The sequence below is a fragment of the Populus nigra genome, chromosome 7 (genome assembly GCF_951802175.1).
Source record: "Populus nigra chromosome 7, ddPopNigr1.1, whole genome shotgun sequence".
NCBI lineage: Eukaryota > Viridiplantae > Streptophyta > Magnoliopsida > Malpighiales > Salicaceae > Populus > Populus nigra.
In genome coordinates this window covers 22,307,937-22,331,641 of record NC_084858.1, presented here as the reverse complement: position 1 = coordinate 22,331,641, position 23,705 = coordinate 22,307,937, and the positions used below count along the sequence as shown (strand labels likewise).

Sequence of the window (23,705 nt, the reverse complement as noted above, 5' to 3'; positions counted from 1 at the left end):
TTCATCAAACCCAATCAAGTTGATAGGAGGAGTATCTTCTTCCTTCTTTTTAGTATTTTCTGCTATGAATACCAAGGTTATTTTCGATAAAGAACAAGCTTAAAAATCCAAAACAGAATTCTCCTCTGCTACGTTTCTTCTTTGTTAAAAAATCCATTGCATTTCACTGAATAATAAATACCACATCTTCCATTTAATTTCTGGAGGTTCCCCATTTTATATTAACCAGCACTGATAGATTCCCAGAAAGGTATCGTATTCCTCCTATCCAATCATAATCACGAATAAAATTCAAGATTTTCCAATGAAGGCTCATTCGCAATTCATAATTCAGTTGTTGTGGTAGCATGAATATCCAATGCCATCCCTCCTGGATTCATTTTGTAAATCAAAACCCACAGAATCCTGTTCTATATTTCAAATTATTTGGTGGACCGAAGAAAGAAATATATTGCCGCATTGCTTGCCTTCCCTGTTCAATGGCCTACCCATACCTGCCGGCCGACTTCATCTCGTCTAGAGTAGACAGCAGTCATCAGCGCTTCCTCCTTTTACTTTTCCTTCCCTTGGCCCAACCAATTAAACAACATTCACAAAATACCCTCAGCCGACGTCGTTTATGAGTTCCCTATAAATATAAATAAAGCAGGCTATTTTATCAATCTGCGGGCCCCTCCTCCTAGGGAGAGACTAGAGGAAGAGAGAGAGAAAGGAGGACAGAAAAGAAGCGAGGAGTGGACTATCTATCGCAAGGGAGCACACAGCAATGGATTCCCAGACGCAAAACACATCTCTGCAGCGCCTTCAAAACGTCGAAAAGGTAATTTATTTGTTTAATTGATTTGACGACTTGAAATCTGGTTAGCAGAGATTAGTTATTTGTTTTGGATGGGGGCAACAGACAGTGGTTAGGGTTTTGGAGGTAGCAGGAGCAGTAATGGATGAGCTTTCAAATCCAACAGGTCCTCGAAAAGAATTCATCAACAATCATTGCCGTGACTTCATGCAAATGATCAAGGTCTAACACCTTCTTCCTCTCTTTTTTTTAAAATTTATTTTCTTTCAATTATTATAATTTAATTGCTGTAACGAGCAGGATATTCAGTTTACTTTGAGGAATGAAATAAAAAGTGCTTGTGAGTATCGTCCCTTCGAGAAGAGTGATTACACTTGTAGAATCTCTAATGAAATCTGTCTCAGCAAATTGGAACACATCCTTTCTCAATTGGATCTCATCACCCAAACTATCACTCCTCAATACCACCATGCCCATGATTCTACTGCTTCCTCTCCCATGGATTTCTAGGTACTCTCTATCTCCCTGGGCTCTCACCTTTACTTGCTTCTTTCCCTCAATGCAATCTTTATTTTGCAGGTCTTGGAGAGGAGATTCTACTTTCTGGTTTTTCCAATATCTGTAAGCATGTGCCTTTGACTATGCTGATTGTTTCTTGATCATCAGCTACTTCACATGTGGGGTCTCAATGTTGTCAAACAATCACCCTTGTTCTTTTGTTACTGCCACCTTATCTAAACCTCCTGTTTAAATTTTCTTCATCTATCTATCCACTTTACTGTAAGTTTTCATCTTAGACATATGTGCTAGCTCCTCGATAGACTAATGAGCTTTTTTCATACATTATTGGCGTGTACTCATTTATTTATCTATTCCATTTCTGATATTGATTTTTCGAGTTGCCTAAATTTTTCAAGCAAGCTCACCTTGTCTTTCCCGGTTCTTTTGGTTGTCCATTTGAATATAAGAATCATTTGTTTATACAAATAGCTAAAGAGTGTAAATTAACTAATGATGATTGTCATTCAATTATCCTTTTCTCAATATTCTCTAATACTCTATGTAGTAACAACAAATTGACGACTTTAGGACTCCCCAGCATTTAGATGTAATTCCAGTTAAGTGTGGGGCTGCTCTGAGCTGACACGCACGGTGGGGGGAGGGGGACAATGCACATGATAAAACCTTTTGCAAATCATGGGGCTAGCTGGAGATTGTTGGTGTTTGGGTTCTAAGAAAATGAGATTGGGGATCACAATGCGGACGATGAAACCTTTTCGGTTGCAGTTATCGCTCTGCAAGAAATAGCTTTATGGCCTTGTTGCAGCCGCTGCAAATCATGGGCCGGAGATTGTTGGTGTTTGGATTTAAGAAAATGAAAGCTAGTATTTGGTGAGCCAAGTTTTGTAACCATCCAAGAGATATGCTACGTTTGCGCTGTCACATGTTTGTTTCTATCAGCAGAATAGCTCTGAAACTTGCTTATATCTGCGTATTCATTTCATGGAGCAAGGTGAGCCCGTTTTGGTACCCCTTTTTTTCGTGTCAACACCCATTTCATGGAGCAGAGCACGCGTTACATCAAAACTCACATGGCATTTTGAAATATCAGAAGGCCCTTTTGTATGTAGGTGCGAAACCGTCTTGATAAGGTTAGTCATCCAGCCCATCTTGTAGAAAGCCAGACTCGATTGCTCGAGGCCTTTGTTGTATGGATGGATGCATGCAGTTAGGGCTGAGCATTTCCGGTTCGGTCCGGTTTTAAACCAAAATAAACAACCAAACTGAATTATTTTTTTTAATTTTTTGAACCGAACCGAAAACCGGTTCAAACCGATTAATTTCGGTTCGGTTCGGTTCGGTTTTTTTCCATTCCAAACCGGTTCAAACCCAATGGTCCTCTACCAACACTGTTCATCCTCTTCCTCCTCTGGAATATAAGAACCCGCCTAAAAAAGAAAAATAAATGTTGGCCTCTATTAGAACCATCAACACAACCAAATCCAATCCACATTATAGATCTGGTTGTCTACCACAAATCCTATTTTATTTCAGTTTTCTTCACCCCACGATGCGTCATTAATGTTAAGAAAACTCATCACCAGATCCAACAAAGGGAAAACCCAAAAACCAGAGAGGGGAAGAACAAGAAACAACAAGAAAAGGAAAGAGAGGATCGGGGTTCCATCCACCAAATCCAACAAAAACAAACAAAGGGAAAACCCAAAAACCAGAGAGGGGAAGAACAAGAAACAACAAGAAAATGAGAGAGAGGATCGGGGTTCCATCCACCAGATCCAACAAAAACAAACAAAGTCATTGTTGATTAATCTATGCTTTCTCAAGAACCTGTGCTTTCCAGGAAGAAGCCACAGCAAGACAAAAGTCTCGTAGATGGTAGAGGGAGAGGAGAAAAATCAATGTGGAGAGTAAAGTGAGAAATGAGATATGCAGAGAAGGGAGGGGAGGGGAGGGGGGCGGCTGATGGGTAAATGTTATTTAGGGTTAGAAAATATTCTATTTATAGTTGTTTTTTTTTTAAGTGGTGCTGGTTGAACCGGTTCGGTTCGGTTCAATCGGTTTCAGACTTTAGAAACCGAAACGTAACCGAACCAGAATTTTTTTGTGATTTTTTAATCGGTTAATTCGGTTTTTTTTTTCGGTTTGATTTTTTCAGTTATTTTTTTCTGATTTTCTCGATTTAATCGATTTATCGGTTTTTTGCTCACCTCTACATGCAGTCACTAGTTGGGTGCCTCTCTCAACCTAAAAAATGAAATGGGTACTTCTCTTCATTAGAAGGCTTAATAGTTAATAAATCTCAGGGGCCTTGATAAATTGTAAACTGGTGAGAGTGAACCCATAGGACTGGTTTCGTTGTTGGGGCAGAGTGAGTGTATAGCAAGAAGACCATGGCACATCGACCCAGTGAGGATCTTGCTCGGTCCAGAAAGGGTTCTAATAGCCCAAACTATTACACAACAGAGAAAAAAGAAAAAAATGGAGACACCTTTGATGCAAGTGCATTCAGCTTTGGTTGCAGCCAGGTTGTCTCTTCAAGCTCGGTGAGTTCCTACGGCATCAATCATGAGACCCGAATATTCTTCTCTAAAAGCTCCAAGCCCTTGTCGCTTCTTCGTATGCAACCATGGTCCAAATAGCATGCTAACCATAACGGTTTTTGGACTCAACTAAACACATCTTCACCCCCTCGACGTGATGGATTCCCTCTGAATATGTGCGCTTTTTTTTAGCGAAGTAGTGATGGAGGGTTTTTTGTTTTGGTAGGAATAGAAAAGAAAATTTAATCATTTATGGTTATTTTTATTATATAAAAAACTAATTAATCATATCATCTAAACTTTTAATTTAAATACAGATTTTTATAACTATGGAAAATAATAAATTTGGAGAGAAAAATGCTTAACGGATGCAGCCGTTAAGTTTGGGTCACCATGGAAGACCAAAAACAATGCACCAGCTTCTGCTGACACTGACAACAAGAAGAAGGCCAATAGCAATTTTTTCATTGACCCTCCTCTTGAGCACTGCTGTATTCTTCATAGCAGGTCCAGCCCAAAAACCCATATTTCTTCTTCTTCTTCGTCTTCCTCTTCTCAAACCATGGCTGCTTCTCGTCGCTTTGTACCATGGCTTCATGGACTGGGTGACTCGGGCCCTGCCAATGTACTCATCAAGACTCTCTTTACTTGTCCTGAATTTCGTACCACCAAATGGTCTTTCCCTTCTGCTCCCATTTCCCCTGTCTCCTGCAATGTAAGCCCCACACCATATTCTTACATGCATTATCATCATATATTATTTTTTTTAATTAATGACTTATGTGAAATTTAACTAATTCTACATATTTTAAAATTAACGAGATTCAAACTGATAACCTCTAGGAAACAAATCCAGAGTCTGTTTTTGTTATTATTAGTTGTAGAGTTCAGATTTAATCTAGTTTGATGGTTTCTGCTGGTATTGGTGAATCTGAGTGAACTTTTTTAGTTATTGGGCCTTCATTGTTATGAGTGACATCGATTTTTTTCTTTCTTTCTTTTTGATTGATCTCTAATCTGTTGAAAATATTTTTACAGGCCCTTATTAGCTGATAGCGTTTGTATTTTCTAGACTGATAATGGCAGAGGATCGTGGTCAATTGCTTGTGAATTAACTTAGAATGATTCTGTGAACTTGTGAGGTAGAGTATGCTAGCATTTTTTAATATTGGTTGAGGATTCACAGGGAGTGGAAGATAGAAGGTTGGAAATTTGATGTCTTTTAGTCAATTTATGAGCTGTTAGTTTGGTGGCAGGGAAGAGAAAGCATAAGGTGAAGCTACCAAAAAGAATTAGTGTGAAAGGAAATCATGAGAAGTCTATTTTAGTGCTCTGAGTTTTCAGTAATGCACAAGATTCATTGCTTTTGGAATTTGAGATTGGACTGCACATTGAATCAGCAGATAGAATGCAGCGAGTCACCTGAAACAAACCAATTTAATGGCACAATTCACTAAGAGTTTAAGAATATCACATCATGTGGTACTTTATGCTGGTCCTTCCCTTTTTATTCTTTACACTGTTTTGTCACAATCAATCTGTTTTGTGATTGGTCATGCCAATTATATGGCTCATCACTTTTGGGTATTGGTTATTTGGTTTAGTTCCTCTTATGCTTACATGCCTTGTATAATCATGTGACTGTTTGTTGTTTTTCTTACAATCTTATTAATTTCGGTGATTTAGTTAAAGAGTAACTATTTCATTTAGTTAGGGATAATTGAGGTCAGGGCTTGTTCAATTCAGCTAATCTCTGACTGGTGATTTGAATGGATTTTATAGTTAGACAACTCGATCATTGTTATGGGTTTGGGGTTTTTTGCATTCTAAGGAATTGATTTGCTTTTTCGTGGTTCCCTCTTTATGTGGTTTTGAATAATATTTTCATAGGGCTTTATATGAGAAATTTGCTGAACTCTATGTGTGTGCAAAATTGTTTGAAATAGCTGTTGCATGTTTGTTCAAAATGGTTAGGCTGGTTATGGAGGAGAAAGGCAAGAAAATCTCTGGGCAGCACACATTCTCTAGAATTTCTCTTAGATTCGAACCCTGGCCTCTAACAGCTGCCTTTTCTTCCTCGAGGGGATAACTCCCAATTGGTGTTGTTGCTGTTTCATTACCAATGGTTTAATTCTGTTTGTTACCAATCGCTTATCAATTAGGAATGTCATCAGATGAATGGCGTGATATACAATATTTATCGTTGTCGATACTGATTCATTAGAATGTTGGAATTTGGTGGGGATTTGACAAGGACGAGAAGTGAAAAGTCTGGAAATGCCATGTCTTTTATCAATTTACTTGTAGGTGGTTGTTTTAATCGTAACAAATGGAGAGCACAAATTGAACCTAACAAGAAGAGTTAGTGGAAAAAGATGTCACCGGGGAACCTTCTTTCGTTTTAGGTACTGTGAAGATTACATAGGACATTGGATCAGATTCATTGCTGTGATTTCCCAGAAACAAATTAATTCTTCATTAAGGGTTCAAGAAAATCATATCGTGTGGTACTTTCTGTGTGTCTTTCTTTTTTGTTGCTCTGTTTTTGTTACTTTATTTTTCTGCTTTATGATTTTTCAGAACAATCAGGTGGATTACCACTCTTAAATATTGATGTATTTGATTTACCTCCACCTTCATTGTTTTTGGTCACTTTTATCTCCAATTTATAATCCCCTTTTGTTTTTTGGGTGAAACAGGTTTTAACATAGTGCCCATATATGTGGTTTATTGATTATAGAGTTTCAGATCATATTAATCTTCCTAATTTCCTTCTTTTGGTTGCTTAATGTACCCTTGCCCCCTTCTTTTCAAAATTTTTAATTTTTATTCATGTATACCAATAGATGAGCTCATTGTGTATGCAACCTTACAAGTTGTTCATTTTAACAGTGAGATATTTTCAAATTTCTTGCTTCATGCAACCCAGTTCTCTACTAAGTAGTCTCTGGCTTGTCCTTGTAGATGGCGCTAAAATGCCATCATGGTTTGACATCCACAAGATACCTGTGACAGCTGTAAGAAAGTTTTCTACATCTTTTCAGATTGGTCTCTTCTTGATCCCAATTCTTCTGTCTTATCTTGTAACATTTAACCTTTGCATTGGAAAACACTTTGTTTTTTTGCTGGAAATAAATGGTGTTCACAATGGATTTATTGTTAATTCTTGTGGTTGGATATTTCTTTTCCTTGATTTCTGCAAATTTGCTAGTAGTGAAAGCAAATGTGTCTTCCGCCTATTGTTCTTCTTCTTATGTATAACCAGCCAACTCTCCATCTTTTCCTAAATAAGCTGGAAACTCTTTGTATAGCATTTCTGTGATAAGCTTGTATATTGTTGCTGCCTGGTGTTTCTGCATCAACTTTTGATTGTTCGCAGGCCAAATTATCTTAATCTTCTGATACTGAAAGAATTGACCTATGATCTTTTGATATTGTAGCTGCAGCTTGATTGAATTATTGCCCCTATATTAATGCCTATAATATCTTTTGTTTCTTTGTTTGTTTCTGTTTTAAAATACTAAATTCTGTGCTGGGATGATACACTCACAGAGTACCCATTTATGGAATAAGTTATGCAAGCCTTATGCGATGTTGCGTGATAAAGAAACACAATAGTTTATTTATCCATTTTCTTTTTACTCAAATCTTGAGACGATCCTTACAGTACTTTCCTCAAATATCCAAGATGAAAATGCTGGTTGCTTTTGATGCCATAACAGATAAGTTGCGGATTTTGTGTGTTGTAGTTAAGTTTGTTTTTTCAACATCCTTCAGGATTCTCCAAAATATGAAAGCGGTTCGTTGAAAGCTGTTCGGAATGTGCATGCAATAATAGACAAGGAAATAGCTGCTGGGACAAATCCTGAGAATGTATTTGTGTGTGGATTTAGCCAAGGAGGTCTCTTTACCGACACCACTTTGAAAAATGATTTTGTTTTTTTTGGGGGACTCTCAGATTCTAACGTCTTACAGGTGCCTTGACCTTGACTAGTGTTTTGCTGTACCCAAAAACTTTAGGAGGTGGCGCAGTCTTCAGTGGATGGGTTCCCTTTAATTCTTCTATCATGGAACAGATTTCAGCAGATGCAAAGAGGGTACTTCCAGCGATAAACACAAGTGCTATCAAATCTCAGAGTTGGAAAATGTTGATTCCCCAGAATTCTATTCTAATATGGTTTCCACTGCTGTCATCATATTTCTGTGATAGGAATATCATATTTCTGTCATCGTATTGCCAGCTACCTTGATCTTAGTTACAACGTGTATCGCTATCCAATTGACTTGTAATTAGGAATATCACTTCTTGGATTTCATAAGATTAATCCAGCTTTCAACTGCGTGCAGACACCGATTCCGTGGTTGCATGAATGGCTGAGCGAACAGTTTTGTTTGAAGCTGGACAAACAAGGCCTCGTTTCCTTGAACAAGCTGGTATAAGCTGCGAGTTTAAGGTGATATATCTTGATCTCTCAAATTTTTCTGTTTGTAATCATTCAATGCATGAAAACCTTGGTTATCCGAAATTGTACTGGTTTATCCTGGTCCTGGTCAGTCAATAAGCAACGAGGAGTTAAAATACCTGGAATCGTGGATCAAGACTCGTCTGCCAAGTTCTTCATAGAACTTTGGGTACTGTTGGACTTGCATACGTTTACTGTCATAGGTCTAGGACCTTTAGGAGAGCCTGTCACATGTTTTGGGGGGGGGGGGGGGGGGGATGAGATATTATGCATGTTGTGGCAAAATGATTCCAGTTTGAAGCAGTCAACTACGGAAACATTCTGAGCATTTTCATTTACTGATGGTGGATGCTGTATTTCTTCAAACTTTTCTTCCGTCGACTTTTGTGGGTTGACGGGGTCATAAAATAAAAGGGGAACGCAAGTTAGTGGCTTGAATTGAATCATGCTCCAATTGAACTGAACTGTAGTGAAACAATCCTGCTCAGGGATGGACTTGCATGGAAGGCAGGAGGGAATTGATAAGCTGGCCCCAATTAGAGCTTGCGGTCAAACTGTTATGCCAAGACTATGGAAGTGCAAAACGCGAAGGACTCACCAATCCAAGACTCGGCTGTCAACAAATTTCATGGAAGCTTGTTATCACTTAATAAACCATAAAAAAAAATTAAAAAAAATTCGAACATGGTCAAACCGTCCAAAAAGTTTAAGCCCAGATAAGGTAAAGTTAAGATAGGAGTTTTTTTTTTTTTCCAAACTTGCATACGTGTAAAAATTATTTCCAAACGAGCATAATTCAAAGTGATACACACGTCACGGCTAGTAGGCTCAGATTTTTCTGTTGTGGACGCGAATGGTACACGCAGAAGGAGGGTGAAAATTATTTGTTGGTACGTATAAAAGTGACAACAGGTGAGCATGTCACGTGACTTACTTAGAATTTGAGTTAGTTTTTAGTTTTTTTTAAAGAAAAATTAGCCCTAATCTGACCATCAATGCCACCAACTCCAATTAATTGAAAAGTGGCGTGTATAGAGGGACATTGAAGGGAGTAGACAGGAACCAAAGGCAAGGTCCCATCACATCAGTACTTGCTGCTTACTTTCTGTCTTATGATTCACTCAAACTCGGAGTACCGAAGACAGTACCTCTCTCCTTCATCTGACAAATATATAGCACTGCCCACACACTAACTTGTACTCCTCATGTCCCTCCAAAACTATGTCACCAACCCCTATGCTATCATAGTGTGTGAGGGTGTTTTATAATAACCTCTCCCCTTCATCTTTTCAAGGTCTTTTAACTTCCAGTCTTTGCCTCTGCTAGATAACCCCCCTCCCTTCTCTGCTCCCCTCCCCTCCCCTCCCACAGCATCCATTCTATCCAGCGTATCAGCTATGAAGAAGCTATACCGTAAAGGCAAGGTGCATCCATCAACGCCAGTAATATCAGACCACCTGTCCTTTCTTCCGGTCACCATCCTTGCCCTCACAGCTGCTCTCTCCCCAGAGGACAGAGAGGTCTTGGCCTATCTTATCTCCTGCTCAGGCAATAACAATATCTTCTACAGCAACTGGTCCAATATTAATAGCCGCAAGAGTAGTTGTAACCAAAAGACAACTTCTTACACCAAGAGCAGCAGCAGCAGCAGCAGTCATGACCACCCTCCTATGTTCAACTGTGATTGTTTTAGGTGCTACATGAGTTATTGGATTAGATGGGACTCGTCTCCTAACCGGCAGCTCATTCATGAGATTATTGATGCTTTTGAGGATTGGTTATTGAAACAAGGTAAGAGTAGTGCTACAAGCGGCAACAAGAACAGGAAAGACAGGAAAAGGAAGGGAAACAGTCGAGGTTCTGGTGAGTTGATCAAGAGGCCAGAGTTGCGAATGAAGGACAAGCAGCTGGATGAGTCTGATTCAGTGGATGGAAATAGCAGTGGTAGTGGTGGGAGTGGAGTTGGTGGTGATGGTGAGGAAGGGACAGAGAAGGGGTCTGTCAGGAGGCTGGTGAGCTTCATCGGGGAGAGGATTTGGGGTGTTTTGGGTTAGTGAATTAGATCGAAACAAAAATGGAAAAGGCCTGGTGGATTTGATTTGTCGTAGAACCTGCAGGCTACTTTTCTGACATTTCAATGTAAGATCATAAAGGGAAGGTTCTTCTTCTTGTTGTTTTAATTTCCCATCTTTTTTCTAATTTATAGTGTACAAATATGGTGGCTTAGTTCTGAACCCATCAACAATTTTGATGGTTTTTTTTCCTAGCGAATTCACATACTACATCTTTATCTAGCTAGCCTTCTGATTTACTTGATCAAGTTAGGTGGTGGTTCTCATTGGTATTAGTAGTTTTTGTTAATTAATGCTTAATATTAATCTTGGAGTTCACTGCTCCATTCAACATTCAAGAATTTGATTTAAGAGGAAAACGATTCGAGAATCAACCCTCTTCCTTTTTTACCATTACATTTAGAGAGTTTTCACCCAAAAACGGCATGCAAATCCATGAAATTTAACCTGGAGAGGCATGCCTTGGCAAATGGTTTCCAAGTTTGTAAATTGTGTGCTGATGGCAGAGATGCTAGGGCAAGTGTGATTCCGTGAGTGATTAATAAAAGCCTCCAATCAATGAAGAGAGCTTTATAGGTAGCTGCTAGCTAGGCGGTGTGAGTGGGTGATGTTTGCCTTGCTGGTGGGAACGGAATGGAATAAGTAGGTGTCATCGTCGTAATCGAGGTCGGCCAAAGCATGCCAAAAGAAATCTTCGATTAAAGCAAAGGGAAATGCATGGTCTGTAATTAATGGTTATTGCCTTGAATGGATGGATCTCTTTTTCTAAAAAAAAAAACGAGAAGAAAAGAGGTCAGGCCACCCTAATCCCCACCATTCGTGTCACCACTCCCGTCCAAACCTCTTTTCGGTGTTCCCTATGGCCAATAGTGGCATTCCCTTCTTCTTCTTAATTTCTACCCTCGGACCTTGTGAACCAGGCCTAGAGCCCAAGAAATTAATGGGTTTGGTATGTAGTTTTACACCACATGCATGCATGTTGATGCTGGTAATTAACTGGCATTTAGCAGCGGGTGCCTCCCCGATTGGAAACCCTAGCAATACTTCGTTGCGAAGCACCAATCACCATCTAAGATGGTGTCCTTTCGTATGCAGTGATGACTGGGTCTGTAACATGCTGCCTCCCTTCCACTACTGACAAGTCATTTCGTATATTTTTCTCAGTAAAGGAGAAATCAAAAGGATATCGGATAGCACACCTAACCATCCTTCCTTTTTTCCACCATGAACTATTTTTCAATGTAAGCATATATATATATATATATTCCACACCACGCTTGATATTAATTTTAGCTTTGGTGTGGGGAGGCATCTCTTGATAGACCAGCAACAACTAACAACCGGAAACATGAATGATTGGGTTGTAATGAAGAGAGAAACGAGAAACGTATCTTGATTTCATGGTGCGAGGGACCTGGTCAAGAGTCAATTCCAATTGTCATTTCCCACTGAAGCTCATCATGGCTTGTGTAATGGCGTCAAAAAGGTCTCTTTTTTGCTGATGATATTCGCACCCGCAGCTCTGTTTGTTTTCTCCGTATAAAATTGTTTTTAGAGTAATTTCAATTTAATTTCTTTAATTATTTTTAATACGCTGATGCTAATCGAGTCAATGAGTTTTATAACTGGAATGCGAATCTCTGCCTCCACTGTGTTTGCCCCTAATCTCTTCCCCTGGACATGCACACACCCCATACCTTAAATTATACTAAATGACTACCGCGTATTGCTTTTCAGATCTCTTTATTTTTAATTTCAGTATATCAGAATTATATTTTTTCCCAGCAAATATACTCTTAAAAAAAAAACGGAAAGTATTCAAAACATTTTCTTATAATTAAATTATACATGAAGTCGTCATAGCAAGTGGCTCTCAGTGATTTTTGAAGCGTGTTTGTTAATTGCAATCAAAAGTTTGAATTTATTTTGGAAATGGTAAAACAAGACCCGATGATACTCAAGGCAGTATCTATCTATCGATGACATGATGTTACACATTGACTCTCTCTGTGGGTAGGAATCAGTCAGTCAATACTTCGGTGAGAGTCGACGGCCACAAAGCAACAAGAAGCTCATCCACATTTACCTCACCTCCTTTATCAGCAGCTAATTCCATCGCAGCTTATCTTTGCTCCCATTTTTGTGTGTGACCCACCTTGAGATAAGTTAACCTGCCTGGTTTTGACTTGGTTTTCTGGCCTTATATTCAAAGGAACAAAGAGGGGTCACATTCCATACAAAAAGCCCTTCATAATTTACTACAGTTCATAGATCAAGCAGCTTGCATCTCCATCAATTTCCTTCGTTGGATAAGCCAACTTCTGGTCTCATCACAGTCAAAAGTTGAGAAATTCATGCATGCTTAGGATTTGAGGTTGAAGAACTAAATATTGTAATCTTCTCTGAAAAGGGTAACTCATGATGCCCATGCTCCTACTGCAAGTGTCATATCGTCCTGCTTTTCTCAATGGCATGTGACCAAGCTGCCTAAAAGGCTCTTTAATCGACTCAAAAGCATATTTACACCATAACCCATTACTGCATAGACCACCTTTTTTTTGTGTGGATTTTAATTTATTTCTCTTCTCGGTCATAAATCAACTCCCAACTACTTTAGTGAAGCAAAAAAATAAACAGTTATGAAGAAGACCAATATGGAGACAGAACATGGTCATCAAAAGCAACGGCACTATGTAATGTAAAGAAAGAATCTAAACTAGAGGATATGAAATTATTTAGAACGCATGGGAAACAACTAACAACTGCTTGGATGATGTTACCCTAGGACTACTGATGAGAAAATCATGGAGAAAAAACAAAAAAGAAAGAAAGAAGAAGAAGCAACAAAAATGCTGTAGGTATCAACTATTTTTATTTTTAATGGATGCTACTTGGACATAATCGATTTTCTATCATGATTTAGGGCTAAACCTAACTTTACTATTTGTATAGAAAATGATGATCAATTATTACGGTTGAAAAATGGTGGTATTAGGTGGAGTTTCCTATAACTGGATTGCTAGCTATCATAGTTCCAGCCTGCCTAACATTTCACCTGCTAGAAGGGAAGCAAGCCTTCAAATCCGGGATACAAACTGCAGAATTATTTATTCACAAGATCGACCCCTCGATGTAAAAGAAAACAATGATGTATGAGCTTAATAAATATTGAAAACAACATTGTTATTTATACATTAATGCCAGGCCTATGATTGAAGGATCTAAACATAAAGTTTATTTTTTTAAGCTTCCAAGGATGGTCCATAGCATACGTACAAAATAGATACACCACGTTATCGAACTTATAGCATCACAGCAGCATCCATATCCAGTACTCTATACCCTATAGAATTTGGCGTTCATTATAGTTCTTAGGAAGTGAGACAACCTTCTTTGGTCAATCCAAAGTTGGAAACTGGGACCCATTGAAAAAACCTTATTGATTGATATGCCTCCACCAGACCATAACCTCAGATGACTGGAAGAACATCGTGTGCAAGTGAATGGCTATAAAGGACTAGAGAGATGGCAATACCTTGAATTGGAGTCAAGCATGTACAGTTACAGATGAGCTCATGGATACACAGCCTTTCAAGCGTTCCAGAATGACATTCCGGTTGACAAGTCCCGAGTGTGAAGTAAGAGGAAGGCCCTCTTTGACACACTCATCGTACTTCTCCAAAGCAGAAACAATGTAACTGAAATCTGGTCGCTTGGATGGGTTGGCTGCCCAGCAGCGCTTTATCAAGTGTGCAAGTGCAGGCTGGCAACTAGCAGGCAGTGGAGGCCGCTCGTTCTGCCAAAGAAAAAAACTAGTTTAAATAAAGCTGGTGTGAAGCTGTCCTGTTATCCCAAGTTCTGATTAATTACATTTCAGGGAAAAAGCTGTTCTGGGATGTTACACCTAGCAGAGGTCCTTCATATTTCAAATGACCATCAGGTCATGTTCTTATGGTTATAGCCCCTAACATGACGAACCATGAGGTTCGGTTTTTATCAGCCTTCAACATGGTTCAATTGATGCCGACAAATCCTATTCTTGAATGCACAGATCAAATGTTCTTTCAGAGTACTACAGAGCGGTACAAGTTCTAACCAGTAACCTCATAGTCTTACCCCTAACACCAATGGTATTTGTCTGCAATTTAGATTCTTCATTGAAACAAATTTAACAGAGCATTAACTGTCAAGGTCACAGCGCATGACAGATGAAAAACATTCAATTTTGAAAACAGTAGTGCCAACAAGTAGTCAGAAGCCCAAATCTTTTTACAGTATCACGGGGAGAACAGAATTAATCTATTCTTCCCGAGGAGAAAATGTTTCAGATAAAGAAAGAAGATGATTCTGTTTACAAGCCTCAAGGATAGAGATCACTAGAGCGGAAAATCAACATTGTGTGACACACACTCTTCGAAACTTGTATTTCAAATTGCACTAATCTAAGCAAGTGCTGCCGCAGTAGTTATCAAAGAGATAGCCATATCAAGGCCAGCATTTTGCAGTGATTTGTTTATAGCTACATCTGGAACTGTTATTTCTCACCACTTCTAAGCTCTCAGAACTTTCACTTGTTAGGACTAGAAAACAACACCGTCCAATGTTATTCTTCAAAGACAAATACGAAATCAAATGGAGCCCTCTATTCATTATTACTGGTATTGGTTATCCAATGTTCACCAATGAGTGATTTCACAAATAAATTCAGATATCATCTTAATAGCAAAAATGAGTGCAAAAAGGATGTGTTCCTAAATAAGATATATATTTTGAAATTAGAAGATGATCAAAAGCATAGCTAAACTACAAGAACAGATAAAATCTCTTTCCTTCTCCTGCCAATTTTTTTCATGCAAGAGGAGACAATCTTACCATTTTAGATGATTTTTCTCTGAGATTATAGATCTCTTTGACCTTATAAACAGACGATTAACATGGGACGCTCCCACTGCTTCAAGTTCAGTATTTATTTTTCATTATGGAAACATCAAACTTTAAGAAACAAGAAAAGCATGCAGGAAAATCATTTTCAATGAAAGCTTGTAATTAGCAAATGCTTGTTGATGTGAACAGAAAAAATTTGCATACCTTCTCTGCTACAGCAAATGCAGCTTGCACAGGGGTCATTCCTTGAAAGGGAAGCAAAGCTGTAGTTAGTTCCCACAACACAATCCCAAAACTATACACATCAACTTTCCGAGAACAATGTTTCTCCTTGATCATCTCTGGTGCCATCCAGCGGTAGGTTCCCTTGTTCCCTTTGGTTTCTTGGCACTGTGTTTCTAGACATGATGTACCAAAATCAGCAACCTTAACCCGCATTTCATCATTTAGAAGCAAATTATTTGATTTCAGGTCTCTGTGGATGACTCCCTGTGAATGAAGATACTCCATTCCTCGTGATATATCAAGAGCCAATCTCAGAATTGTTTCTGTTGAAAGTGAGTATGGCTCTTTCTTGTTGAGATACATCCTCAGAGTTCCTTGTGACATGTACTCTGTGATGATACAGTACACGGGTGGCTTTTTACAAGCTGCAATGAACTGTAAAGAAGGCAGTTAGCCATCTTGCTATAAAACGTTCCAATTTTGATAAGCTATCACAAAGTGACAATGAGATCAGTTATTAATGGAACATGCTTCCTCCACCTAATGGCAACTGAATAAATCAAGATCACTGCTATACTTTGTTCTAAAGCATCAGTAGCATGAGAGATCACAAAATCAGTAAAGCTTCAGGTTGAGGTACGAAGAACAGACACGGATAAGAAATATGAGGTTGTTATCAAGCCAGTCCCGCGGAAATTTGAGGCTGTTTCCAAAAATCAGGTCACCCAGTATGACATCTTCCAAAGCTTGAAGACAACAAAGGATGAGAAAGAAAGTACACTTAATTAACAAAGCTTTCACATTGGAAAAGATTTCCTGCTCAAAATCAAATTACAAAATTAAGCATGTTAGACAAAATTGTTTTATAAAATTAAGAACAAGCACTTGTACAGAAAAAAAAAAGAAGTATCTAGCCAGTGCCAGGAACCACTGATTACATTTATCAAACAATACATAAATAAAAAAAACTAATATCTAATTGATAAGAATGCAAAACAATCTTAACAAAGTTTTCACATTGGAGCACAAAACCAAGCATGATAGACGCAAGAAACAGTTCCATCAATTTAAGAAGTAGCTATTTCATAGTTTAGAGATCAAAGAAATGCTGCAGGATTCAATTATTACGTTTAATTATTCATTAGCATGCTAATCACATCAACTAAGCCATTAATAATTAAAAAATAAATTCTTTTGCTTTTAATTAAATTGGAATGCAAAACCACACATACCTGCACTATATTGGGATGAAAGAGACGCGAAAGCAGAGCAACTTCACATTTGAACTGCTGTTCAAGGAAAGCTCTAGTCTCCTCCTTTTGGGTTGGAATTCTCACCATTTTGACAGCAACCGCTCGCTGCTTGTAAATTCCACGATAAATCCTACTATGAGCTCCAGAGGCAAACTTGTTGCCTATAAATAACTGCGAAAGGTCAGCAGTCCATTCCTCTTGGTCCTCCTTTGATGCCTCCCAAGTCTCTACATTCTCAGATTCCAAAATCATTGACCATGACTCCAAACTGTCAAATCTCTTCCTCTCCAAGTTCTCCATTTCAGAATTCGAATGGGATTTTGACGAGGAAGAGATTTTTAATGGTTTGCTCTTCGATCTTCGAAGTCGAAATGCATGGAAACATGAACTCGCCATTGAAGAACCTCCCTTGTTGTGTTTGATATTAGCACCAAAGATAGGGTGTGTTTTTTTTTTTTGAAAGACGCAAAAAAAAAGTGTCAAAACAAACAATCAAAAGGAGCTTTCCTCCTGAAAGTGTGAATTGATTTTAGAAAGTGCATGAACTGATTCAAAAACATGGGTTCTGTAGAAAATTGAAAAAGAAAAATGGGTTTTCATGAATTGATCAAAAACAGTACAAGAAACAGTCATGCACACATTCATCAGGTTTTTTAGTACATGAAAAAACCAGTCAAATGACGACTTTCCATGATGAAAATAGAGAATATAACTACTGAAAAACAAACAAGCAAAGGCAATGGAGTTTCATGACATGAAGAATTGGAAAGTAAAGAAAAGATAAAATTCATGAAAATGCAGGGGTGTTATTGTTGCAAAAAAGGAAAAAAAGAGAGAGAGAAGAGAGTTTTTCACGGCAGGGTCAAGAGATTAGGTCGTTTGGCAGTGGAAAGATAGATGAATTCAAAGCAAATATTTCAGGGGGGTCTCGTGACTGCTCCGTTCAAAAGTAAAGGAAAAGGCCTTTTAGTTTCTTGAGATAGCTATAGAAGCAGAGAGAGAGAGAGAGAGAGAGAGAGAGAGAGAGGGCTTTTTTCTGGACAGAATCCAACTCCTCTGTTTCTGCTGCGTCTTCCTTGCTTGTTTAGTTTTTTATCATCATTAATGCTAAGTGGCCACAGTTGCAGAGATTGGGTTTCGATCATCATATGAGATCAGATGATCCTGATTGATAAACATCATTACTCCACTTCTTCAAGCAAATCCTTGCATCCCCATGTTAGGATATTGAAAAACTCAGACTTTAGGATAGATTCCATCTTTAAATTACTACTATTTATGTACCTCACACAAGTGGCATTTACAGGTGGGCAACCCTTGATAGGACAAGTGGCGCATCATTCACCATCTGACACCACTTTCTGTTCTCAACTATGTTCTCTTCTTTCGGAGGATATGGTCTTCGCCACAAAGATTTCATCAGAGACAAACAGTTTTCAAACATTCAACGGCGTGTTTTGCCGGGCGGTTTACGCTGAATTAAAAAAAAAAAAAGGTATTTTGTAAATTAATTGCTACCGCAGATACCATCTCATGAAGGTTAAATAATTGATGATAGACTCGTATGTTATGGTCTCTTATGAGTACGATCAGGTGATGTAATGGATGTCTGAAACTGTTCTTGGCTTAGGATTTAAGTTAACTATGGATTTCTATTGTAAATGGATCAGTCGATATGATATGAAAATGAATTCAATTAACGTAGGCTCTAAGCCAAGGGCTATATTGGCAACGGCTTTCGCAGTCTGCATGTGATTTGCAACGGTAAACGATGTTACGTCCCATAGGCGAAGATCTTCTCATCTAACACCACTAGCTAGCAAGTGGCATGCGAGATAATTAGTTCATACTGATGAACATATATTTCACTTCATATTCTGATTTTATTTTATTTTATTCATATTTTAGCTAATGTTTTTCGATTTAATTACGCTACTTCTCAATTAACTCTACCTAAAATTCCCACGTAATTTGGAAGAAAGAAAGGAAAGGACCAAGTGCATATACCTTGGATAATAATGGAATTGTACTCGTGCTTGCCAGACCCATGATCACCACTTTATTCCAAGCCATTGGAGCTTGTATTAATTTGAGGTGGAGTTTAAAAAACAAATTAATTAAAAGTATAGCTTCTCTTTCGTTTTATTGTGGTACAAGTATCAAAGAATCAAAGCAGGAGTTCTTCTCCCCTCCATGATTGGCTTATAAGCTAAGTCTACTAGTATTCCATGAGTGTATAGGATAGGCACTGTGAGCATAGAATAAGGTTAAGCAACAAGGACGTCGTTGTCCAAAAAGCAATGAAAGGGACTTGCCCACCTCATTAATTCTCAAACTCTCTTTCACACACAGAAGTATTCCTTTCCTATCTTTTGATCAGAAACAAAGGGAAAAGATTTTATGATTTGTATCATAGTGCCAAAATAAGTTGTTCGTCAATTTTACTTCCTTTTCTATTCTAGCTGCACAGTTCTCATGAAACAATTAAGATTGATGTGGATGGTCATTGAAAAAATCTCTTGCCCATGCGCGCAGTTGCTTCTCAACTCGTATGGAAGTGTATGGCCAAATCCATTTGCGACCCCAGATTGATACAATCCTTATTGCAAGTGGTGGCTGCTTGCCTTGTCTGTGTCAGCTATTCTGCCATTGTGGACTGGATCGGTCCTGGGATAGTGCTAAGGAGTCAAAACGTGTTTGCAATAGAGCTCGCCCTTTCATTTGATGTCAACACGCCGGGGCAGGACCAATAAGAAAGGATAACAATTCAATTTGGGCAGCTTGAAGAAAGGTGCAAATATCACTTCTAGTGGCCCGAAGCCTGGGGTGCTGTTGATAAGCTTAGATCAAGATGCAATGCTTCTCAAATCTTTCTTCTTTTTAGGTTTGAGGCCAGACGCCTCTGTGCCAAGTCCAGCTAGCTTGACCTTAGCCCAGGAATGACAAATTAAGGGATCCGTCGCACTAGACCTACGACCATCATTATTATTAAATTGTTAAAACTCATACGCTACCCTACCAAGACATGATAAATATGTCCTTGAAATCATCCAAAAAACCTATGTATTGTTCAGAGTCTAAACCTCGTGTTAATACATACAACTACTGCAAAATCATACCTTCCATTTCCAACAATGTTGGCGGAGCGTAGCAATGGCAATAATAATATTGTGTGCCTATTAATTAAAATCATGTTGGCTGAGCTGAAAGTGATTCTATTACCACACTTAAAATCCCGTTTGGTACTGGAGAGATTGCGGTTATATTTGCCTTTGAGTGTAATCCCTAATTAACAGCACAAGAACACAAACAGCAAAGCCCCACATAAAAAGCTAGCTATCGCTAATTAAATGGAGGGTTGCAAATGAGATTTGCAAATGACAACATATATGATCACGGTAGAGAACCAATAATGTGATAGTTTTGTTTGGCAAAAATGGCTAAGCACAAAAGGAAGTATAGAAAAGAATCTGGTGCCATTAAAAGGGATAGTGGAGAGAAACAAGAGCACCTTGAGAGAGAGAGAGAGAGAGAGAGAGAGAGAGAGAGATACAATTACATAGCAATACAAATCTACTACAAGAAAACTACAGATTTCTTTTGTATTACGGTAGTTAGTTTTTATGATGGTTGCGGTTTTAAAACATAAATTTAAATATATATATATATATATATATATATATATATAAATTATAGTTTTTTTAACAAAGAATTATTACTGAATTAGAATTCTAAAAACAACAATTAATTGAAAAGGTCTCTCTCACACACAATCTTATTATTGACTACCTACAATAAAAGGGCATATATATAAATCTCCAAGTCTTATGTTTCCTTGACAGGATCTTGATAACGAACACTTAATATATATATATATATATATATATATATATATATATATATATATATATTAATCAAATTATCTCTTCTAAATCAAGGAGAAAGTGACCCCAGTTCTTGTAAATACATCATTTATTTTTATACGTGTGTGTATGTATATATAGAGAGAGGGTGGTCCTGGCTCTGAATCGAGAAATCCCAGCATCTCTCGATCGGAAGAGGAATAAGACTTGATTTTTCATAACGTGAGGTGGAGACCATCTTCCACAAAATGAGCCTACCTCCCCGCAATCAAGTTTTGATAAATTGGGTTATGCCATGCAACAATTATTACCCTTTTTTCCTCCTCGTGAGTGAGAGAATATATTAAAAATAAATTTTAGAATACTTTTATAAATAAAATATTAACCAAGAGACTTGGTGTCTGTTTAGTAATACAATGCTATGATGTTTTCAAAATATATATATCTTAATTAAAAATATATTAAAATATATTTTTTGAATTTATTTTAATTTTTAACATTATTACATCATATAACACCTAAAAAAACATTAATTTGATATTTTTTTAAATGAAAAATAATTTGAAAAATATTTTTAAAAACGTTACTAATTAAACACATCGAAGACTCACAAATTGAATGATTTCTTTCTTTACCTCCAACTCAAGCTCTTGGAAACAAATATTTTTTTGTCTTAATTTCGCTAATCTTGTGATTAAAAATAGATTATGAGATAAAAAATTCATAAAAATCGGAGTTTTAGAGTTTTAAACTTTAATGATAAGAAAGAATATCATCATCAAACTAATTTGCTCTACAATGTTTATGTCTATTTCCTCTGGTTATTAGTAGCACAAGTTTACATAGAAAATGAAGCCCTTAATTATTCCCTCTCATCATTTATGAATCAAGGGGCCGGGGACAAGAAAAGATGCAAAGATGGTATATATATAAGGCTAACGTAATTATCAGAGGAGGAGGAGGAGGAGGAGGTGCGTGGAAGGAAGCTAGAAAACAAAGAATCCTTTTGTAAAACGAAATGCTACCTTCTTGGACAGAACACGAAAATGAAACGACATGGACAAGAGTTTGTACATGATTTTCAAAGGTAAAAATCACCATCTTAATTAGAGATCGATGGGCCCTGCACTTTCTATCCAACACAGAACAAATTAATCGGGAGAGAGATGGAGTTTTCCTAATTGCGTCAATCTATGCTGGTTGCAACCATAGGAGCTGGCCCGAGTTATATTAGAAGTTGTTTGAACTTTTGTTTCTGAATTTTTTTAAAAAGAATATTTATCTTGAAAAAATATCAAATTAATATTTTTTTAGTGTTGTTTGATGATTTTAATATGTTGATATTAAAAAAAAATATATGTAAAAAAATTATCTTGATATATTTTCAAACAAAAATTATATTTGAAAGCATATCGCACCACAATTCTAAACACACATATTATTTTGATGTATTTTTAAATAAAAATACTTTGAAAAATAATTTCTACTACACTCTCGAACACTCACTTAGTTCATATCAAGCAAGTTAGGTCACGTCTAACCTAATTCTTCTACTTTGGTCTATTATAACAAAAGTTAAAAGAATATAGTGTTTTACTATGCAAATTGCATAGTGAAACTACGATATGGCTATTGATTGGAAAAATCAATCGACTTTGTTTTAAGAGCAGGGAGTTTTTTTTTTCATAAGATCTATTAGTCATTACAAAAAAGAATAGGGTTAAATTGTTTTTTTGTATTATACAATGTAATTACCTTATTACCCTTGACAACAAAAAAACATTAAGCCTTTGGTCAAGAGGATTTTTCGTCATTGACTTAATTTTTTAAAAATTAAATTATATCATTGCCCTTAGAATGTAAACAACTTTGCCTTTGATGGAGGGGTTATTTTGTCTTTACATTTGATTATTTGATAGTTATTAGGTATTATTAGAGACAATAAGGTAGTTTCGTAAATAAGCAAAAAAAAAAACAAAAGGTTTAGAAGCGCATTAACAATATCCAACGAGTTCAAATGGCGTGTGCAACACCATGGCGTGTGCAACACCATATATTGGTCAAAACCACGCTTCCAAGGCAACAACCAAAGCACCTCGATGTCCCCTCCATGTACAAGTAACACTCGCCGGTATACACGTGTGTAGCCTTTTGTTTTTTTTTTCTTTTTCCCTTTTACTCAATTTTCATCCTAGCCTTGAAAAAAATTTAAATCAACCCCTAAGGTTGTCCTAAAGATTTCGTCTATATTCTCTTTGTTACAATTTTGTTTATTTAGAATAATTTATGAAGTTATGATTTTTTAATTTCATCTCCAATAAATATTCTCACAAGCCAGATTTGATTCATATTTTTTTATTACAATTTATTTTATTTTAAATGATTTTTGCAATGGTTTTTTTTAATAATTTCATCACTCTTGAGTTTTTTCTTATGAAATCTAATCTTTTTTTATTGTTATATTTTTTTCCTTGCAAGATTTTTTTAAGATTGATTATTTCATCCTCCAATATTTAATTAGCCTGGTGTTTAGTATTTTTAGTTGAGTTCAAGTCTTAAATTTAACGGGTTGCGGGTTTAAAAGATTATTAAGCTCTTTTTTCGGCATTTTGTTATTTTTTTTCACTTTCTATGAGATTTTTTAGTCATCTTGAAAATAGCTTAGGTTGCTTTGGTTTTTGTTTTTCAGGTCTTTGTTAAATTTAGTTTTTCTAAAGGAATTTTGATTTAAAATTATTTGATTTCATCCTCCAACATTTATTTTTTCAAGTGTTGAGCTTCTGAGTTGAGTCCAAGTCAAGAATTTAATAGATTATAGGTTTGACAATTTAACCCAACTTTACAAGTTTTTCTCGGCCTTGCTTGGTTTTCTTCTTCTTTTTTAAGCATTTTTTTTTTGCGATTTCATCCTCCAACATTCTTTTTATTCACTTTCTATGAGATTTTTTTTAAAATAATAAAGGTGCGTCGGGTTTTTTTAGGTTTTTGTTATATTTAATTCTTTAAAAGAAATTTTGTTTTCGTAATTAAATATAATGTATTGATTCATCTTCCATAATTTAATTTGACCGGTGTTGAGCTTTTTTA

General features: G+C 37.0%; 3 protein-coding genes and 1 pseudogene across 6 annotated transcripts; 3 read left to right on the top strand and 1 right to left on the bottom strand.

Annotated features, from left to right (window-relative positions):
* The first annotated feature begins 647 nt into the window (after nucleotides 1-647).
* Nucleotides 648-1,694, top strand: LOC133698678 (mediator of RNA polymerase II transcription subunit 11). The gene is made up of 4 exons (XM_062121694.1): nucleotides 648-820; nucleotides 902-1,018; nucleotides 1,097-1,306; nucleotides 1,376-1,694. The coding sequence occupies exons 1-3, from the start codon at nucleotides 767-769 to the stop codon at nucleotides 1,304-1,306; spliced, it is 381 nt and encodes a 126-aa protein (XP_061977678.1). The 5' UTR covers nucleotides 648-766; the 3' UTR covers nucleotides 1,376-1,694.
* Nucleotides 1,695-4,237: 2,543 nt separating this feature from the next.
* On the top strand, nucleotides 4,238-8,764 carry LOC133698506 (probable carboxylesterase SOBER1-like; annotated as a pseudogene).
* Nucleotides 8,765-9,276: 512 nt separating this feature from the next.
* LOC133698505 (uncharacterized) lies at nucleotides 9,277-10,520 on the top strand. The gene has a single exon (XM_062121452.1). It carries the CDS (start codon nucleotides 9,719-9,721, stop codon nucleotides 10,373-10,375), a length of 657 nt encoding a protein of 218 aa, XP_061977436.1. The 5' UTR covers nucleotides 9,277-9,718; the 3' UTR covers nucleotides 10,376-10,520.
* Nucleotides 10,521-12,273: 1,753 nt separating this feature from the next.
* Nucleotides 12,274-18,261, bottom strand: LOC133698702 (serine/threonine/tyrosine-protein kinase HT1-like). 4 transcript variants are annotated; one of them, XM_062121728.1, is made up of 5 exons: nucleotides 16,735-18,261; nucleotides 16,154-16,318; nucleotides 15,482-15,937; nucleotides 13,929-14,189; nucleotides 12,274-12,587 (listed from the first exon to the last, which is right to left on the bottom strand). In XM_062121728.1, exons 1-4 carry the CDS (start codon nucleotides 17,149-17,151, stop codon nucleotides 13,941-13,943), a joined length of 1,287 nt encoding a protein of 428 aa, XP_061977712.1. In that variant the 5' UTR covers nucleotides 17,152-18,261; the 3' UTR covers nucleotides 12,274-12,587; nucleotides 13,929-13,940. The 4 variants fall into 4 exon arrangements, with proteins under 4 accessions (XP_061977712.1, XP_061977710.1, XP_061977713.1 ...); XM_062121726.1 differs by having other exon boundaries at nucleotides 12,274-12,592; nucleotides 16,735-18,260; XM_062121729.1 differs by lacking the exon at nucleotides 12,274-12,587 and adding an exon at nucleotides 12,607-13,004.
* Between the last annotated feature and the right edge of the window lie 5,444 nt (nucleotides 18,262-23,705).